This window comes from Diadema antillarum, unplaced genomic scaffold, assembly GCF_040938485.1.
Source record: "Diadema antillarum isolate AM-2024a unplaced genomic scaffold, OU_Dant_1.0 seq00000770_RagTag, whole genome shotgun sequence".
Lineage (NCBI taxonomy): Eukaryota > Metazoa > Echinodermata > Echinoidea > Diadematoida > Diadematidae > Diadema > Diadema antillarum.
In genome coordinates this window covers 1,079,263-1,101,535 of record NW_027271660.1, presented here as the reverse complement: position 1 = coordinate 1,101,535, position 22,273 = coordinate 1,079,263, and the positions used below count along the sequence as shown (strand labels likewise).

General features: G+C 39.6%; 1 protein-coding gene across 1 annotated transcript in view; it reads left to right on the top strand.

Annotated features, from left to right (window-relative positions):
- Positions 1–17,646, top strand: part of LOC139738863 (coiled-coil domain-containing protein 191-like) — a 31,829-nt gene extending 14,183 nt beyond the window's left edge. The window contains exons 7-17 of the mRNA XM_071649496.1: positions 1,792–1,960; positions 3,139–3,329; positions 6,607–6,856; positions 7,878–8,398; positions 9,445–9,554; positions 11,682–11,764; positions 12,362–12,463; positions 13,472–13,615; positions 14,475–14,627; positions 15,098–15,252; positions 17,511–17,646. Of these exons, the coding sequence (XP_071505597.1) occupies positions 1,792–1,960; positions 3,139–3,329; positions 6,607–6,856; positions 7,878–8,398; positions 9,445–9,554; positions 11,682–11,764; positions 12,362–12,463; positions 13,472–13,615; positions 14,475–14,627; positions 15,098–15,252; positions 17,511–17,646 (2,014 nt within the window). The remainder of the gene's footprint in view (positions 1–1,791; positions 1,961–3,138; positions 3,330–6,606; positions 6,857–7,877; positions 8,399–9,444; positions 9,555–11,681; positions 11,765–12,361; positions 12,464–13,471; positions 13,616–14,474; positions 14,628–15,097; positions 15,253–17,510) is intronic.
- The last annotated feature ends 4,627 nt before the right edge of the window (positions 17,647–22,273 follow it).

The window sequence follows — 22,273 nt, the reverse complement described above, 5'->3', positions numbered from 1 at the left end:
GCATATCGAGTTCATAAAGACTGTACCTAATTCCTTCTAAGTGCCTGCAAAAATATATTTTTTAAACCTTGTTTGCGTTATCCATCAAAACTTAATGAATATTTATAGTCAGATGGATAAATACATTCAGACGTAAGATGAGAATATTCTGTGAGTGAAGAACTCAGCTTTCACATTTGGGGCTCTTTTCTACTACATTTCATAGTTTAAATATTACGTACAATGTTTAAAATGGTTAATTTGGGCTTACATCATTCATTTTTACATCAATTCATGAGGTAGATAATTAAACAGGTGATATTTATTAATTCATACACAGCTAAAATTATTACTTATATTTTACCAGATACGTTACCAAAGGTGATTCGATGTTTTTCAATAGGTATTTCCCCAGGAAAGCAATTCAGATATGTTTCCTGTGGAAATTCCAGATCGGATCGTTCCCTTTGCATGATTTGTGGGATTTGAAACTTTATTTGTAAGCGAAATTTGCTAAAAACACAAAGTGAATCTTAAGGTTATATTTCATTTCAGCAAAAAACATATTTTAACCTACCACGCAGAAATAATTTCTACCAATTAGCAAGGGATGACAACATCTTTACCTCTTGAAAACCCCCAATATCTTTAGGGGGGACAGATGTCTTTTCCTGAACAGAAATTGGATCAAAACAATAAATTTAATTCAAAGTTAGGAGTCCATTGCAACATGTAAATTTGCGGTAACGTATCTGATTGGTGATCAAAAATCATATATGATGCTCTATTTCAATTCATTTTTACTCAATGAATGGCCATCATTTAGAATGTTCCACTTTTTGTTTCATATTTGACCGGTTTTGAAGTTACCGAAAACACATCTTTGAATGTATTACTTTGTGGTTGATTTTTCGGTTTTACTCGCAGGGAATTGAACACTTAATCTGAGAATGGCCCATATATTGAAACAAAGAAAGGAAAGACTGACCAGAAACAATTGATAAATAGTGAAAACTTTGAGCAAAGAAAATGAGAAAAGAAAACGAAACCGATGGATGCCCATTTTCTGTGCTCAAAATTTCAACATATTTACGCATATATATATATATATATATATATGTATATATATCTTAAAAATAATTCTTTCATTTATTTGTCATAATCATTATTGATATGGAACCGCTCTTGGCCCTAATTGACCATTGAAGGAGTATGGAAGAGATGACAAATGGTACAAAATAGGGGTACCAGTGAATTGCAGTTGAATGCTCACAGACGCCATTTCGAAAAATGCACAAAATGCCTGATTTGACCCTTATTTGACCTTTAAAGTGACCTTGAGAGGTGATAGTGACCTTGAATTTCAGAAATGATATTTAGAATCACATTCTCTAACCCCGTAAAATATTCCACATGGAATTCATTACATTAATCAACCTTTTCAATTTGTAACTGCAGTTGACCTTTAACCCGGATGGCGGCCATATTGGATTCCACCAATATGGCGGCCCCAAGGGTTTTTAGTCTTGGCGCCCATCAAAAATCGAAAGAGTATGGTACAAGGGACCTATGAGTCAAATTTGGTGCTTTTAGAAGAATCTGAACCAAACAACCCATTTTGAGCCCTTAGGCCCCCAACTATGAGCAGATCTTTAATGATTTATGAATTTATCCACAATGTTGATGTCATCCATATTGTTACTCTCTGATGAATCAAGTCATTGGTCTAGTGAAAATAGTTCCTCGTTGAGATATTGCCAGATTCTTCCTGGAAGCATACTTCCTGCATTGGCTTGTGTTCCTCACTCCCAGAGAGAAAGCCATAGAGGCTGAGGCCAGGAGACAGGAGGAGGAGAGGAGGAGGAAGGAGGAAGAGGTGGCTCGGAGGATAGAGGATGCCAGGAGGACTCAGGAGCAGCAGTGGATGGCAGAGCTGAAGGAGACCCGCGTCAGGGAGGCACAGGAAGCCAGAAGACTCCAGGTCAGTTTGAAGCAACAAAACACTGGACGTGTACTCCATGTGTATTTTGTTGGAGCTGGTACTGGAACAATGACCTTCACATCTGTACACATGCAGCCTATGTTTATTGTTACACCATGGTTACTGTAAACGTGGAAATTTTCGCGGTACATTAATTTTCGCGGATTTCGCGCTACGTTCGGCTAGCGCGAATTCAAAAACGCGCGAATATATCTTCACAATTTTCTATGCACATTTTGAACGGGATGAATTGTGTGCGCTTCATCGATGATACTGCTACGTAGTACAATGTACAGGCATGTTTACGCTACTAGTATTGTGCGAAGAGACGATAGACTGCTGTGTACTGTAGCATGCATGTGTGCACCGCACGCACCGATGCTACATTCCCCCGTGACTACGGTACTACAATCACAGCTGTACTACGTATTTGAGTGCTTGTACTCAAAGTCGAGCCGCTCGCTACGTCGCTTGTCGTACACTGGCATAGCAAGCTATGTAGCAGAGGCTTTGGATGAAAGCAGTGAATGTGTACTACAGTAAAGTAACCTGCTGCGGAGCGCGAATTTAAGAACCCGCGAATACGTTTTCGAGCCGCTCAGCGCGAAAAATTAATATCGCGAAAATATTGACGTTTACAGTATTCTAAGAATGTGTATGTGTGTGTATGTCTGTGTGTGAATGTATCAGTGTATACTTAATAATACCAGTGAGAATCCTATGACCAGAGGTCTACAGACATACCTCCTGTTTTGTGTAAGGTATGGAAAATTGATAGTCTGACAATTCAATGTGTATTTCAGGAACCTATCTGGGTAAGCTTTTGTTTCAAACATATTTCTGAAGCTTAATGTTTTAACACCACTTATCACAAGTGTGTGGGTGTATCATGGCAACATGATGAGGAGCTTAAATGAATATAGGGAAATGAATAAAGGCAGGAACATTTCTTTATGAAAACATTAAATGATTGCCATGCTAAAATGAAAAGATTTGGAAAGAGACATTTCAGGTCTAGGGAAAAGGTAGCTCTCCTGAATTGTGCATACAATGCTGTAGTGGATGTGTACATACAATGCTGTAGTGGATGATTTGTGAAGGTTTAATTCATGAGCTAAAACTGATACAGGCTGCTTATAATACTTCCTATGTCATGTGATAACTCGTTGCACATGCAGATTCTTCAGACGCACTTCCATGCATGGTACCAGCTGGTGCAGGACCAGAGAGTGCAGATGGGCAAAGCGAGGGCGCTTTCCGACTGGCGTAGTCTGCTACGGGCTTGGAATGCTTGGAGAGGGTTTGTCAGAGCCTGCCGGGCTGAGAGGGAGACTAAGCAGACTGAGCTGGACATCAAACTTTCTCACAGGTAGGCAGTCAATTCAAATACATCTACACTTGGGGTACTGGGCAAGAAATGAATAGTGTGTGATCAAGTAGTATTATACAACACCTACTTATAATGTAGCTATCCAATTGGCCGATTGCCCATCACATGACATTTAGTGAAAAGTTCCATCGCACGCTCTGGCTGTCAGCCGTGCAATTTTGTTTGATAAAAATGGATAGACATGGCTGACGTCACCCATTTTCATTGACTCCCGTGTTAAACTCAAGATTGACTCGAAGTTTTTGTTCCATCGCACGGCTCTGATGTCACAATAAACAAACATTTGCCGGTTACAAGTGAGTACCTATGTCACTCATTTTTGTAAACAACTTCGTTTTGCGTACACGTACAAGGTGACTGCGACTGTGTGGCTACTCATTCGTCTTTATGGAAAATGGTTACCATTTCTGTGCTAAATTCAAGAATCTGTGTGGACCACACCTGTTGACGTTTAAGGTGTTGTATAAAACAAATAGTGTATAGTCTTTACTCGTGCAATGTAACAAGATTTCACACTCGGTGGAAGATGAGGCGCACTATTCAACTCGGCTTCGCCTCGTTGAATAGAGTGCCTCTATCTTTCATTCGTGTGAAATTTTGTACCATTGCACTCATGACCATTCACTTTTTGTATACTATTGTCTTATTCACCCAGGATAGCTTATTTAGTGGAAGCAGTGTTCCGTCCAAGGACTCTGCAATTAGCAACCCCCCAGCATTGTTAATAGCAGGGAGCAAAGTTGGTCAAACAAGTCCGAGTATGTATGTACCGGACAAGATTTGAATTATGCTCTCCTGTCCCAGAGTTCGGAGATTTACTCAGATTGTTAAAAACATGATATCGAGAACATATTCATGTCTTTCTTTTGGGGGAAAAAACACACACCACAGATGGAACTGTCATGCACCTTGCTTTTGCTTGTGCAAGAGTTATTTCCATGCATTTACTTCATACCATACAAGTTGCAGGGTCCTTGAAAAGAGTGCTTACCAGATATTAATTCCTCAACATGTCCTGCTACCTGTGAGACACTGTATCTATTTCAATAGGAAGTTGTGGTGACATAGCTTGCTTCTAGAAATTGATTATGAGCTTACTTTTGGCCATTTTCATTAACCCCCTGCCAAAAAGCAATAACATGTACCATGCCATAAGTTCATGGGAAATTACGATATCCCAGATACTTTGTATAACCTTATGTTAACCCTTGCTGTGCTTTGTTTGGTGATTTACACACACACAGAGGGCTTCTTCACAGATTGGCAAAGATGTTTTGGAATTACTTGTCAAGAAAAAATATATGTCTTATCCCCATAATGCCTAATGTGTCGTCAGGGCCTCCCTTGTTTGACTGAAGCATGTTGCTATACTCATGAGTGGGATTGCTAATCTACAACTTTGTTGTTTGCATGGATTATTGAAAGCTGATATTTAAAAAAGATAATAATAAAAACAAAACAAAACAAAACAAAACTTAAAAAGTTAAGTGAAGTGCTTTGGTGCATAAAGGGTTAAAATAAAGCAAACAGATGTTGTTTTTGTTCCAGCAGATGTGGCATTGCCTGAAGAGGAAAGTCTGAAAATTCCGCAGAGACGATTTCAACAAAGTGTATATGACCAATGTCTATAGGAAAAATGTTAGATGTGTAAATATTGGGCAAGACCCTTAGAACTGCACCATATACAGCTCCAAATAACATTCCTTGCTGTAACTAAGCTGAAAAATTCTCACCAGACAACCGGTTTTAGCTCACCTGAGCCGAATGCTCAAGTGAGCTATTTCGATCGCTCTTCGTCCGTCATGCGTCGTGCGTCGTGCGTAAACTTTTTACATTTTCATCTTCTTTTTGAGAACCCCATTACAGATTTTCACCAAACTTGGCATGTAGCATCCCTAGGGGGATAGGATCTCAATTTGTTCAAATGGGCACCATGGTCCACCTGGGGGCCCCCAGGGGGGCCCAAACCCCCTAAAATTAAGGAATCTTTAAAAATCTTCTTCTCTAGAACCAGAAGTGATAGGGCTTAATTAATACTATGAGTTAGTACATTGAAGACTGCAGTTTCAAGTTTGTTCATGGGGGAATCAGGGGTGCCCCCCTTGGGACCCAGGGGAGGGGGGTTTGGAGGGGTCCTAATGGGGCCTAAATGGTACATTTTCATCTTCACTTTGAGATCCCCATGTCTGATTTTCACCAAACTTGGTAATAGCATCCCTAGGGGAATAGGATTTCAATTTGTTCAAATGGGCACCATGGCCCACCTGGGGGCTGCCAGGGGGGGGGGCAAACCCCCTAAAATTAAGGAATCTTTAGAAATCTTCTCTAGAACCAGAAGTGATAGGGCTTTACGCTTAGATAATGCTATGAGTTAGTACCTTGATGACTGTAGTTTCAAGTTTGTTCATGGGATTGGCGGAATCAGGGTTGCCCCCCCCCCCCCCCTTCGGACCCAGGAGAGGGGATTGGGATGGGTCCTAATGGGACCTGAATTGTACATGTTCATCTTCTTCTTGAAAACCTCATGATGAATTTTGACCAAACTTAGCAGGTAGCATCCCTAGGGGGATGGAATCTCAATTGCTTCAAATGGGCACCATGTCCTTCTTGGGGGCCCCTAGAGGGCCCATCCCCCCTCCCCCACATTAAGGAATATTTGAAATCTTCTACTCTAGAACCAGAAATGATAAAGCAAAGTTAATACCATGAGTTCGTACATTGATGACTTTAGTTCCAAGTTTGTTCATTGCAGATCAAGGGCTGCCTGCCCCCCCCCCCCCCCCCCCACTCCCTGGAGTTGGGGGGGGGGGGGATCCATATGCAGACCTAAGTTTCCAATGTTCTCAGGTAAGAGTGTGCAAGAATGCATGGAAGGTAAAATTGCGATACTCAGGTGAGCGCGTGACCCCCGGGTCTCTTGTTCATGTTGTAATATGTCTTGTATGCTCTCTATGTCATAATGTTTTGTTTCTACTCTTCATATTTGTCGATGATAAGGGCATTAAGTAGCGACTAAACCCATAGTGTACAACACAACTTAACGCCCTTCTCATTGTCAACAAACAGATTATGATGTCTTAATCATACTCTTCATATCTGTTAGGCCGCATTGCACACATGCTTTGAGATTTAAGTTAGTCTCTCCTTCACTTGGATAAAAATATATATACACACCAAGCAACACATTTTTGTAGAAATCACATGCTGCTTGTGCATTATAGACCTAGTCAGTGGCATTTATATTTGTGTGATGTAGGAGAAAGCTGGCAGCTGACAATCACTACCGTCATGGGCTCCTGAGGAAAACCTTCACCGCCTGGCAGGTGTTTGTTCAGCAGGAAAACCTGGAGAAGGAGCAATCCCAACAACAGAGTGCTCGAAGATCCAAGATGGCCGCCTTCCTGGAGGCAGCTGCTTCTGGGAGGCTTTGGACCAATAGGGAGGAGGGGGAGATAGGACTGGGCGGGGCTGCAGTCAGTCATCCTGTGTCTGCAGGGAGAGAAATGGTAGGGCTTCTATGCTGTGTAAAGTGAAGTGTGTTTTATCAGACCACATAACATGACCTGAGTATGACAGTACAATCACAAGGAGATGCTAGGATTTCCATGAGTTACACAAACTTTGTCATTGTTTTACTTACTGCGACGTGTTACATCATATTGAATTTTTCACTGGGCCCGTCACTGTACTGCCCCCTACAGCCAATCTGACATGCATGTACTGGTATAGACCGATTCGGGTTCATTGAGGGCAGCAGACATTTCATGGCACTGGGCGCAGCCATAGTGGGTGTCTCAGCCGACCCCCCCTGCTCTCCCCCACCCTGGGCAACATGTTTATCACGCACTTGTAACAAAGGTTTGCGTACTAAGCAAGCATTCGCGCACTCAGTGCGACACGCCCATTGGCTAAAGCAGTTTTTTCATTTTGCGCGCGTGCTAATGTAGGGAGAGGGGTGGGGAATGGGAAGGGGGGGTCGGCTAAGACACCCACTATGGCTGCGCCCATGCCAAAAATACACATAGCGCGTCACAGAATCAGTCTATACTTTTGTACCATGTTTTGCACATGGAAAACCAGGATGAAATATTTTCTTTTGCAGATTGCATGTCAGAATATTCCACAGTTAGTTTTGAGGAGGAAAAACAAATGAGCAGAGACATAAATTTGATGCGTTTTGGTCAAAGTGAAAAAGTGAAGAAGAGAGAGAGAGTGTTTTAGAAATTAAAAGGATAAGTAGATACAGATACATATGATGTTTAGTGTTAGCTGGAAATTATGCATATCGGAAATCTTTGTACCACTATCCAGACAGCCAACTGGAACTACCCATAGTATGCTGTGTGAGAGGATTTACTTTCCGTGATTATCTGCCTTTATGGCTGATTCCTTGATTTTGCTCAGAATTTTCATCAGTCTGTTACTCTTCTCTGATGCTTTACTACTTATAAATCCTTGTTAGGGGACATAGATCATCTCTAATGATTAAGATTGGTAAACTACAAAGTGTTTATCATTTTTTGCCAGGGCTCCATGCCTTCGGACAGGTCCACCGATCCCACTTCAAGTCGGAGTGCTCCTCCCATGAGGTTGAGTGCCTCACAGGCTAAGCTAGAGAAAGGAACAAAGCACCAGTCTTCAAGGAAACCCAAACATGCATGGCAGGTGACTAGGAAACATATCAACCTCACAGCAGAGGAAATAGCCAGCATTGGAGACAATGTGGCACCTTCTATGGATGGAATTACTGGCAGTGAGCACCCTCCCCCTGGAGAGAGGCTGCCCTCTCAGAGCAAGAAACCCATTCAGTACACAGTGAACAACTTTGAGCACCGGTATGCGGCACAGCAGAGACTGCTTTCAGAGCAGCAGCAGCAGCTGAGGGAGCAGCGGCGGCTGATAGAAGAGCTGCAGATAGCTCACAAACAGCAGGGCCTGCAGAATCAGCTACAGCAGATAAGGGATGGGGAGAATGTCCAGACGATAGAAGAGCTGGATGGTGAACACCCGCTTGATGCAATGTTTGGCAGAGTGCAGGACTCTTCAAGGTGTGTGAAAGACATCAACTAATGCTAAAAGCGTGTAAATTTAATCTGTTCGACTGGACTTATTGTGAAAATCACAGAGAACATTTAAGTGTGACTCGTCCGAGTCAGTTTCGAGTTACGAAACTGTTCTCTGTGATTTTCACAAGTAAGTCCAGGTGACAGATTTAATTTACACGCTTTTAGCATAATACCTTGATGAATCAAAATCTACATAGATAAATCAACTAATGCTGATTTTGTGCAGAGAATAATCATTAGTTTCGCATTCTGAAACGATGTGATTCCTCATTCAATTATCTCTGGGTTCTTGTTTACAAACAGACAGCAAAATGTCTGATGTGCAATTATGTATTTCCATTTAGCTATACCCTTCTTTGGTTTAGCAATGCATTTGTAGCATTGTGATAGATTCATGATACATGCGTTAAAGATTTTTTATATACTTTGTATAAGATGATGATGATGAAACAGCAGTAATATAGCACCATTTATCTGTAGAAATATTCAAAGGTGCCTGGCTCCCACAATATGTTGCACATAAGCCCTGTAAAATGTAGATAATACTTGGTAGAGCATACCAACCATGCTGATGATTTCAAGAGCAGTACAGATTGTTAGCTCAGATGAAGGCCATTCACATGCTCCATAGCTCAACAAGAATGTAGCTAGGCAAGTTGTATGATTTCATTATATGCAGTGAGGCCACCATGGTGCATGCTCATATGCTACATGCTGAATGACTGTTAAAAATTGCAACACTATGATGTCACTGTAAGATGAAAGGTGATTTCTAGCCGGTGACTTATGTGATGCTGCAGTATCATTGCAAATTAAGGAAGTCTTGCATATCCTTTCAATGATGCTGTAGGTTGTATTGCACTTTATTACGTGGTATTTAATACTGATTTGGGTCTTTTTGATGATAAACAAGGGCAAATTGCAACAATGCTTGACTCCTCCAAGACAAGTTGCAGTAATACATTTAATAGGTGAAGACCACCTATTTCCTGAGTATCAACCAACTTGTTATTACATATACACTATAGGTCAGAGGAGACAAGAGGGGATACAACTGGGAGAACTGATGCAACCTCCGAAACCATGACAACCAACAGGTCGCAAGGTTCCAGTAGACCTGCCCCACCACTTCTCAAGGGTTGGTATTGCTGGTGTAAAATGAATACACTGTCATTCGTTTGATTTAGATCTGTTCTAAATCATTTTCTCATGTGTAGTTACTAGCTATAGATTTACGCTTCACCACTGTCTGTCATGAGAGGCACTGTGCTTGTCCTATGCCACACAAATGAATTTGTCAGTGGCTTCTTTAAACCATTGAAACAGGTAAAGTATGAAAAACTTAAGGCCTGGTTTGTAATGTTATCTAGAAGATCACGTACCAATATCGTAGGGTGCGTTCGAGTGCTCTAAAGCGAACCAAAGTGAACTGAACCAAAGCGTACCGTAACAAACTGTGCCAGATTTGAAGCGTTCGAGCGCTCTGTTGAGAAAGCGTACCTCACGAGTTATTTTTAGAAAAGGTCACTCATTTTGTAGCAAGAATGTCATTCACCTGGTGCTTGAACTACTTACAGCTGTCCCGAACAAAGAGAATAATGTCTTTGCATTTGACGTATGTGCATGATACGCGCATGCTTTACAGCGAACTTTTAGTATGCTTTTGGTACGCTTTTGGAGCACATCAGGAAGTGGTCCACTTTTGGCTTGGTCAGTATGGTACGGCACACTTTAGGAGTGTTCGAGCGCTCCTCTGGCACGGGTACGGTATGGTATAGTTCGCTTTAGGAGAGCGCTTGAGTGCACCCTTAATATTTTTTGTTTTAGTGTTACAGCGAAAGAATGAATGTCTACAGTATTTGTGGCTTCTTTTCTCCTGTTCTTCATAAGGAGCTTCTAGTGGGGTCTTGTCTCTAGAGCACTGCATCATCATAAAGTGTTTAATCTAGGAAAACTACTGGAAAGCAAAATAGTGTCGCAGCATGAAATTTTCACACATTGGAGCTGATGACCTATTTCGTGTGATGAAATTTTTGTGAATTGCCACTGACGTTAATGCATGTAGTGTAGGCAAGAACTTAAATGTGCAATTTAATTTCGCAAATTTTGGCATGCAAAATTCTTGAAATTTAAGTGCACATGGACATTTCTGGTTATACAGTGTACTATTCGAACTTTACAAAATTGTGTAGTCAGAATAGCAATGAAAGAATGACTTTCATCAAACCAGCTTATTGAGTGTTCATCAGCTCATGAATGCATATTTGCTAACAATGTAAGAATAACATCTCAGTTATTCATCCTAGATAAACACATAAAGGTTATCTTTGAAGTACCTTGGTGGTTCTTGCATGAGAGAGTAATTCCTCTCAATATGTGACCCGATACAACAAAAGGATCCGAAAGTCTGGGGAGGATGATTTTCTGAAAATGACATGACGTTATTCCCTTACTCTTCCGCTTTAATTTCATATGTAACACGACTCATAAAAGTACGTGGTTGCGGAGATATTGATGATTTTATGAGACCATGTCGAGTTGTCTAGGAAATCAGCATTTAGAGAAAACCGCCTTCAAAGTTTTCCTTCTGACGCTATCATGATCAAGGGGAGGTAAGACAGTTTCACCTCTTGACAATAGAAGGTCTTCTCATAGCAACCTTCACAATGTTCACTCAAGCTTTAATAGCGCCGGCGGTCTACGCACGACCAATCAGTAACCAGGGTGCCACGCACTGACCAATACAATCACTCCCTTGTTGCTAGGGCGGAGTCTATTTGCGGTGCTAAATCCAAATCTTTGGACACGTTTCTGTTCCGTTTAAAGTCAGAAAATCATGGCCCAGAAAATGTGAATTTCTTGCCTTACTTTTGATAATTTGGTTCGAAATTTCGGCAGATGATAGATGGTACATTAGACTACAAAATTATACCAAAAACAGAAATCCGATCTTCTTGGCCAATTTTGATGATCTGACTTCAAACTCAATTTTCTCCGCTCAGACGCCAGTGACTTTAGGATCCTTCTGATGTGGCGGGTCACATATTTGAAAAGATTCAGACACAATAGTTTTTTCTGTATTTGTTTGAATGTATCTATCTAAGCCCTGTTTTATGAAGAGTTAAAATTGATTATAAAGTTGATTTGTATCATAAGTCTGTGGCAGCCTGTGTGTTAAGGAAATTTAAAATCGATTATATCTTTTGATAAAACAGGGCCCTGATTGTTATTGCAATAGAAATACAATCTTCCTATTTTTGGACAGGTATGGAAGAACGAGCAGCGCAGAGGGCTAAGATGAAAGCCGAGCGAGAAGAGAGACGGCGTCAAAGAGAGCAGCAGCAACTGGTAAGGATTTCACTCAGTTTACTCATATGGGATTCTCAACTGTACTGATGGGAGAATGTGGATATGTAATGCTGAATGTCAGTTCTCCTTTTGTCAATACTTATACTTTTGTGGTTTGCTCCCTAAAAGACCCCCCCCCCATTGATCACACATTCTTCTGTTATTGCCTATGTTTTGTAATATACCTGTGTGATATATATAACATAAATAAAGCTTTAGAATTGCATGAGTGAAATGTTACCACGACAAAATTACAATGGCCCTCTTTCACATAGTTAAAGATGCACTGTCATGTTAAGATAATTTACACAAATGTATCCAGTTTGCACTTCAGAATATTTTCAAGACATGTGACCATGATTTACATGGCATGATCTACTCTTTAATGATATCATGTAGGGTGTCAAAGATACTTTAAAATTGAATGAAAATGAAAATTGTAATGGAATCCTATTTTCTTCGGTCATTTTCGTTCAATATAAAATTTCTGATCAGTTTCTCTAATATATTTGAATTTATTATTAATTCTAACTAATAAGTAGTAATTAAAATTCCATTGATAAGTGGAAAATGAAAGCTGTTGAATTCTCCCTGTAGGCCGAGATGCAGGCAGAAGAAGAAAGGAAGCAGGCGGAGGAGGAGGCGGAGAAGAAGGCAGCCATTGAGAGGAGGAAGGAACAGAAGAGACTAGCAAAGCAGGTTTGTGCTTCCCAGAGAATCATGGCCATCACCTGTCCATGACAGTGCCTTGAGTATTGTTGGGACCCCGAGTCAGTACCCAAGACAATTAGACAATGGGGATGATAAACTCTAGGGGGCTTGTCAGTGGTAAGGGGAAAGGAAGAACCACAGATACAAGCAATGTTCTCAGTTAATGTGTCCGCCCATAAGACTTGCCCTACCAAACTTTTAAGTGGAGTTCCAATTTGCCTAAATCTGGGACCGTAACAGTATGCATGGAGGAAGATGTGTACTATTGGGACACATTTTCTCCTGCCCAATGAGTGGTGCCTTGTTTCACATTTATCATACTGGTGATGGCTGACTGTGGAGTTAACATACAATAAGTTCTGTCTGAATAAATTTACGCATTACCTGTTACTGAGGGATTTAAAACCTCTCTGAATGACATTCCAACCACTCTCTACGACACAGTTATCATCTGTTGTATAGGTTTGATAGTCAAGGTATTTTAAGAATACCTTGCAGTAACATCATAGTTTTGTGATAGAGATATCATCACCAGCATTTTGTAACACCAATCCACTATACATGGGTGAATGAATAACATTTGAAGCTCTCTTTTTTTTTTGATAACTGAGAAAACCTTAATATTGAAATACATTCAGTTATGATAAGCGAGTTTGATATGCTTGTTACGTCTGAGAGACATCACCAGAAATATAGTCATATTGCAGTTTTAATGTGTAGTAGTCAGGAATACCTTGTAATTTGTTTATATGTGACAAGTCCATCTAGTCACATACTGGAGGGGAATTTTCTCTTTTCATACATATATAATCAGATATAATGTATATCTCATTCCAGACAGGCCATTGCAAATTAAATTATTATCACTGAGAGTAGTTGGGGGCAGTGGCATTGTGTATGCAGTAAGGGTAAGTGGGCAGTCTTGGAAGGAGACAAGCTGTAATATATGAAGCATAGCAGCGAATTATTGATTAAAAAATTATTGTCACCTTACAGCGAGAGATTGAGAAGCAGCGACGTATTGAGCTTGCCCAGGCACAGATGGTTAAGGCTGAACTCCACCACCAGACATCGCTGCTGAGACACTATGGCTTCAACCCCTGGCTAAAGCTGCTACGTATAGCACACCAAAATATGCAAGTGAGTGCAGGAAAAAATTTTAATAAATACATTCATGATCTGAAAGTTCACTGTTATACTGTCGTTGTGCCCTGCCCCATTTTTTTTTTCCTGGGGGAATTCTCTTTCTTGCTCAAAGAAACTCTTGTTAAGTTATGATGTAAAGACTTCTGCATTCTATAAGATATTTTGCCTCTTATAATGGTTTTCAAATGTAGTTTATACAGGCATGATATTCTGTAGATTTAAATCTGATTTCAGATTTTTTTTTCTGAAGTCTACACACATTTTGCTCTTTCCATGTATCAAAATCACCTGGAAATTTTGATTTCCAATTTTTTTCAACAAACATCAATATCATCCATGTTTATAATGAATCTGTGAAATATGTCTTTGTTGTACACATACGTTTTAAACGAAGAAATGTGTCATCAGATGTGGGATCTCTTGGTGCAAAGCACAGGTGGATTTAGAAGTCCTCAAAAGCTGTACATTCTGTGAGTGTTTGTGTCTATACCAATCAGGACTTGTACAGGTTTTGTGAGTGATTATACTGTTGAAATGGAATTCCAGCCACTGAATAAGAAATGACTTTGTTTTGTGTATCATCTTTTTTATCATATATTTTAGTTCTCATTACTTTTGATATTTCACATTTATAAACAATAGAAAAGATGTTGAAGCTGCGATCAAAGAGAGTGAAACATTCTAGAACATGTCTATCAGATGTTACATTCAGTTCAAGAATGGAGATCCATGAGTCCCATATATTGTTACATTGAGCAATGCTTCTACAAGTGTAGAACGTAGTACTGCATTTGGACTTCCCATTCGTTTAATGCCACACATGTCACAAATTGACCATTTATTTCATCCGCAGGTTGCCATTGACCACCACAGCCATAAAGTCCTTCATGCCTGCCTTATGGCATGGCACCAAATGACCAAGGAGGTCATCGAACACCGGAATGCCATTGCTGATGTCCGCTACAATGAGATCCTGCTAAGGCGGAGTTTCAATTCATGGAAAAGGGTGACTAACAATTGCGTATATCATTGCAGAAATTGTTTTTTTCACAGATAAAAGTTAACACATACAAAAAAGAGTATTTTGTGTTGAAGGTACATGTAGGAAATGGAAAAGAAAACCAAGCAAAGTAGTGTAACGGTTTGTGTTTGTGTGCATTTATGTTGTGTGTGTGGGGGGGGGGGGGGGAGGCATCTCAAATAGAGGAACAAGTGGATTGAATCTTAGGATGACACTATTTGTAATAATGAACAACATTCAATTTTTAATCATAAGTCATGTCATTATGAAAATGAGAAGATTCAAATTTGTCCCAGGTAAAAAAGAAATGCTCCAAAGTATGTGTGTCTGCGTTGTGTTCCTGTGTTGTACATCCACTCTTATATCCAATATGTGGAATTTGAGTGAGCAAGCCATAGTCTTTGTGTGTACTGACTTGATGCAGCTTCTTGTCTCTCTTTCCCCATGTCTCCCAGTTTGGTCACCTCCAGTCAATCCAGCTGCAGAAGGCCAGGAGACACTACCTGCACAGACTGAAGTCCAAGGCCCTGGTGGCCTGGAGGGACTGGGCCACGGAGGAGAGGCTGAGGGCCTGGGAGGCAGAGGAGATGGCTGAGGAACATGACACCAGGTGGGTCTCTTTAAAGGATAAGTTCACCTTCATAGACATGTGGATTGAGTGAATGCAGCAATATTTATAGAAGACATCAGCAAGAGTTTGAGGAAAATCGGACAATCCATTTAAAAGTTATGCATTTTTGAAGTTTCTGCTTAGTCACTGCTGGAGGAGAAGACTACTATGGCTTGTGATGTCACATGTGTACAATGATAACTTATAAAGAAAGTACCAGTATAAGGAAAATTCAAAATATTTTCACTTTTCTCCCATAATAAAAGAACACTTGACTTCCCTCTTTCAGAAGGCAAGGGGAATAATATTACCCTTAACATACGTCAGTGATGAGTGGAGGAAATGTGCACCTTTTTCAAAACATAAAATTTTGGGAAATTTCTCTTTATATTTTCCTTATATCGTTGTACGCATGTGACATCATATACTTTAGTAGTCTTCTCATTCAGCAGTGACTGTGCAGATACTTTAAAAATTCATAACTTTTGAACGGATTGTCCAATTTTCCCCCAACTTTCACTGATGTGTTCTACAAATATTGCTGCATTCACTCAATCCACATGTATATGAAGGTGGACTTGTCCTTTAACTCTTTTTGTTCCATGTTTGCATGGCCAACTCGGTCAACGGCATGCCATGTTTGTATATTCTGCTCAAATGCACTAAACTGCCCAAATCTATTGATAAATTGCCAAATGCAGCAGTACAACAAAAGCATTTGTTGCAATTCCATTCCCGTCACATGTAGCTTCCCTTGCATTTTGTGTGGCGATTGACTATCAAGCAGTGTTCCCTACCAGATTTGCCAGTAAATTCTAATTTCCTATCACTGTTTTGTGTGCAAAAGGTATGTCTCCACAATAATGTAGCTACTGGTCATATTAAAGGGTGTGTACAGTTCTGGTCGAGGTGTAGATTTAGCTTTTAACATTTTGCGAGATATTCAGAAACCACTCTATGATATGTCAAAGAGCATGCAGTTCTAAGGGGTATCAAAAGTTTATTCGATGAAAATCGGTTTTGAAATGGCTGAGATATCCAAAAACAAGGTGAAACAAAGAGATCCTAATAAAGTTGGGGCATGTCGCCTTTTATTATTAGCACTTTTTTGGATATCTCAGCCATTTGAAAACCAATTTTCATCAAATAAACGTTGAATCCTTCTTAAAATTACATGCTCTTTCATATTTCATAGAGGTTTTTAATTATCTCACTTAGGAATGTTCAAAACATGAATCCCTACCTCAACCAGTACTGTACAGTCCCTTTAAAGAAAAAAAAAATCATAGATTTGTCATACAATTTACATCAAAGCAAGGCTTGGCATTTTCTCAACCACTTTGCTCATCACATGTCCAGGGGGTAACAGAAATCTATAAAGGTTACATTTGTAGATTTGAAAAAACAAACAAACAAAAAATAACGCTTTCTCCATGCATGACAATGTTGGTGTCTTAGAATAATGTGGCACACAGAGGGTTTACACCATGGCACATGAAGAGTTAAAGCCATACAGAGACATATTCTTGGACATTTGACAGGCAGCCCCAAGTCAGCCTCAGGGTGGCTACAGGATGGCCCTTATTGTTGCCTAGTGAACAGTTTACAAATGAGTTTGAGTGGTATCTGTTTGCCCTCAGACTTTACTATTCTTTCCAAGCTCTGTCATTAGGGTGCCAATGGTTTTGTACTGTGTGCTTTAATATTTAGTGTCCCTACGTCTCACAAATGTATGTATATATATAGGACTGAGATGTAAGGAGGAAAACAGATTAGCTATCAACACTGAATACTCTAAAACATTATATTTTCGCTTCATGAAATTTTCGCGAGTTGCTTCTAACATTCAGTGCATAATATAGTGTAGAGAAGCACTTTTGTGTGCATTTAATTTCGCGAATCTTGGCTCTCACGAACTTTGCGAAATTGAAATGCACACGAACATTCCTCGTTTTACAGTACCTATTTCCTAACTTTCCCTACTTTTTTCTTGTAGATCTTTGAAATCTGAAAAATGTACATGAAAGACCAATGTTAAAACCTGAATCTTTGTCTCAACCAAAACTATGCCATCCCTTTAAAGTGAATATTGTGATCTGTTTGTGAGATGCTGTTAACATGTCATGGAAGACTGTGATGAAAAAATGAAGAGAAGGATGACATTGGCACAAAGGGAATTACATTTTTTGTTAAACTGATGAACTCTGTGTTCATCCTGTTAAATTCAGTGTTCTAAATTAACCTCTTTCCCTGTGCAGACGGGTGATGCGGACTGCCTTCCGTGCCTGGAGACGGTTTCCAAGGATGTTGAAGGAGGAGAGGAGAAGAGAGATAAGGAGACAGGAGATGAGAAGGAAGGTGGCTTCCCTGATCCCAGACTTTGGGCTGACCTGAAAACAGGTGTCTGTATGTGGGGAATCAGATATCAGGAAGTTTACCCCTAGGAGTACACTCTTTTCCTTGTATCCTATTCATAAAGCTAAACTTGTGTGATGCACAGAAGCACTTGAAAATCAAAGTGCCTAAAGAGTCCCTTCAGTTCATAAGATTGTATCCATACAAGTCGAGGGTTGTAGTGTTGATGTTGTCTCTTTATCATAAGGGGCTATGCACAGCATGGAGACTGTAATCTTGTGTTGAACAGATTGCTGTTTTATCTGACTGTTGTACTTCTTATGCCACATAGTGAAGTTTTACAATATTTAACATATTGTCTGTTTGTATTGTTGTGCATCATCTGTTAATGCTGCCTTCATTATGCATCATGCCTGTTACATTATACACAAAAAGCCAAAAGGTTATCATGACACAGCTGTTGATGGTTGGGGGATCTTAATTTGTTGAGATCTCACAAGCATCTGTATCTCTTCCTTTCTTTTGACACTTTCCTAAAGGCAGTTCTACACTAAAATTGAATGTTTTGGTGTTCCATGTGATTAACATAATTGTTATGTCTTGGACTTCAGTGAATTTTAGCTCGAGGGCAAGTGAGATTAGATGACTGCAGTTACATATAAAGAACAATCAGTGTAGATTTATAGAAAGTAAAATATATGATGGAATATGATGAAGAAATATCAGTGTGTTAATACTTGACTAATTATATACTGTGGCAATATGTAGGACCATTTAACTTCCAGTAATAGTTATGTTACTTGAAGCAAGTTCTCTACGAACTTTTATATCATACACACAAGACCCCAAAATGCAAAATGTACTTGAGATTCTTAAAAAAAAACCAACAACCCGGAAACAACTGACAAAACACTTTGTGTGAATGCGGGTGGAAGAAGTTTACGTGTTGGCATGACATTGAGCAGTACTGAAAAGAATTCCCTTGAAAGTAAAAGGAAAAGAAAAGAAAAGAGAGAATTGATGATATTGCAGTAAAATGTAGCCAAAAACTGCAGTTTAGATGACAAGTGTAACTTTGAAGTCCTCTGCTAATTTCACTTCACTGTATGTATTCTTGCATTACCTCTGTCAGTAAAAATGTACAGTCGTGGATTAGAGATCTTCCACAAGGCTGTAATTGTGGAACTACAGTACAATGTAGTCCTCCTTTCGTTTGAAGACAGGTGTAAACACAGTGAATGGTATGATTGTAGCTGGTTTCTGGTCCATCATGACAGTGAATAGATTGTATGGATTATGAGGTACATGTATTCAGAACATACCACTGCCCCAATCAAGACAAAGCTGGTACCAAAAACTTTATGTTTTTGTTTCTGTTTGAGTGCACGTTGGGCATTAAAAATGTTTATGACATTCAAAAAACTCCCAACAGTAGAAATTCCCAGACCTATGACAGTCACTAGTGTCTTCTTCTCCATGATAGAGGACGCACATGCACCAGACAAGAAGAAGAAGAAAAAGAAAAATTACCCATTTTACATTCCATATTACTCTTTGCTATTTGAGATTGATGTCTCTTTCAGGCCTTTCTAGTTGCTGTTAGTGATGTTGACGTCGATACAAGTTTGTAGATAATGGTTGTGCAGAAATTATTAATAGATTATGCCTTTGATCTGAGATGTATGTATTTATTTAGAAAATAAATGCAGGCTTGCAATACAGTTACTGAATGTTACTCCATGTATGCTTGCATTCTTATTTCATTTTTGTCTTACATTTTGGTATGAAGATATACTTCCACTACTACTACCAGTGGCGGATCCAGGGGGGGGGGGGGGGCAAGAGGCGCTCACCCCCCCCCCCCTTTATTTGTCGCTCAAAACAAAAGAAATAAAAAAAAAATGAAAAGAAACCTGGAAGTGGCACTAGAGATATTAGTTACGCCCCCCCCTTACAGAATTCCTAGATCTGCCCGACTTCTCACTACTACTGATAATGGTGATAACTAATGACGAGTGATGATGATGATGATGATGATAATAATAATAATTATGATAATGGTGATAATAGTTTGAATGATACTCATGGATCAATTGTAATTGGAGCGATGATATTCTTTTTCTCTTTATTTCTGAATCATTCATTTCAATTCAGTTCTCAATTTTATCATTATTATCATAATGATGATGGATACTATTGTTTTCTTATCCTCCTGCAAGTCAATTCATTCTAAAACTTTAGCCACCAATCACAACTGTGGGGTCAGACATTATGCAGGTGCCCGTTTTACCAAATACATATTGTACTTCAGAATAAATGCAACTTATACAACACCATGGAGGCAGTAGGGCAGCAATCCACTGCACAATCCAGTCACTACAGACACATTATAGTAGATAGTCACTAGGGACCCATGTCATGTGTTCAGTACTGCGAGAATTTAATGTCTGCTTCTATGGTAGTAACTTGCATAAGTAGTTCAACATTCTTTATTATGTCAACAAACAATGTAACATGGAAGGCCTAGGTTGCCTCCTGGATTTAGCAGGAAACAGAAAGCACAGACAAAAACGTAATGCTGTATACATATACATAACATACGTGTACTTGTTCCCCAGTATCATGACAGATGTTACAGAATAACATCTAAATGTACCTTTGCATAATGCAAAGTATATATTCGACAATAACTAATACATGAACACAAAATAAAATTACGTACACAAACAAATAAAAATCTTTATCTTATGATTTGTATAAGTATGATGTCTAGCCTAAGGATGGGGTGTTTCATTCGTCATTCATGTATCAGTATCTAGGAAAAGTAAGAGAAAAAAAAAATACCCGAAACAAAACAAAACCCAAAAACATTGTGTCGGATTGGAAGCCAGGGGAAAAAAATAGTTACAATGTACACGGATTTCGTAATATAATTATCACACTATACTGTGTGCTGTATTAACTATATACTACAATGTACTATCTTGACGTTCGTACCACGACGCTAAAGATTTAAGTTCAACTAATTGTCATACTCACCTTGATGAGAGGAGAGGCTCAACCAGGTTCACCATCAGAGGAGATCGGATGATGTGACTGAAAATCTCCCACAATCCATTTAGTGTGGACTTACTATAGGAACAAGCCCAGCACAAAGTAGACCGAGGGGATTTTTGTCGTGTGCGTCTTTTGTAGTGATGACGAGAGTGTGTTTGAATATTTTCTTTTTTTTCCCATCAAAAGCTTTTGTGAGCACGCTGGCATGTAAAGGTGATTATGTACAATTTCTTTCTTTCTTTCTTTCTTTTTTTTTTTTGGGGGGGGGGCGTTTAATCTGGGATATCAAGTTACTAAAAAATGAACTTAGTCGTGACGATAAGTAAATCCATCTGATGTTATCTTTGCATCCAAATGCGATCATTCAGTGGAAAAGAAAAAGTGAAACCACTGTATGCCCTTTGTGACAGGCAGGCGCTTGTCATCAACAGCAGTCTGTGTGTAAACCACGAAGTGATACAAACTGCAGACACTCACGCTTTTAATTAATGTTTAAGTGAATATTCTAGAGCACACAAAAATACAATGTAGCTCGGTTTGGTTGGTCAGGAATCAGGAGTTTTCAAAAACTTCTTTGATTCTTGTTTGCTTTCTTGCTTCATATGCTTGGGAAGCCTACTTGTTCCTGTCGATGTCTCCGTGAAACTGGAAATGAGTTGGACTTTCTGTCTAGATACCTTTTTGACGCTACTCGCATATATTCGCGGGTTGTCGGGTATAATTAAAAGCTCAAAAGGCTCAATAGCATTTGCCAATCAGTAGGAAAGTGCGCGAAGACAATGCTCGTTGAACTAAGATCATATCTATTACATGAACTTTCAACGTGCACGTGATGAACACATGACATTGTGGAATCTAACGTGAAATTAGAGAGCTTTGACGTGAGACGACACGCAGTTCGCTTTCTTTGGGATATTGAACAATTACATTGTTGCATTTCGCAGTGTTCAAAATGTTTCACTTTCAGCTTCGAGCGACACATGAATTCTGTGTTTGCTATTTTTTTTTTCCATGTGAACAACATTCTTCTATTAAATGTAGGTTGCTCTTGGGATCTATAAAGTGCCCGTTAATTCGTGTCCATATTGTCGTGTAGATACGGTTTTTTTTTTTCAATTCTTTGCAGAAATTCAAGATAAGTTTATCTGTGGCTATGGAGCGATTTACTGAATGCAACACGAGAAATGTGTTACGAGAGGAATTTACGTCAGAGCGTTCCAGGTTATCAATAACTTCGATGAGATCAGAAAATTCCTAACCTGCTACAGTAGGCCTATTTACAGCATTTAGTGACAGTGGCGTTGTTGAAGGTATAATGTGCTATTTACACCAAGATTGTCAAACGGTGTCAGTGATATCTCGCACTACACTTGGAGAGTTTCTTCTTCTGAAAGGGAGGAAAGAAAGGATTGTTGGGGTTAATATCAATCTTCCTCTTCCGAGAGGTAGTCGAGGAGCCAGAAGGAGGACAATGAGTCCTGGGATGGTGGCGAGATGGTAGAGTTTGGACCGGGCGAGGAGACTGGGGTAGAGATTTGGATTTCTGAGGGCCTCGAGATGCAGGAAGAGAGGATTCAGACGAATGGGAATGATGGTTAGGGCAAGATGA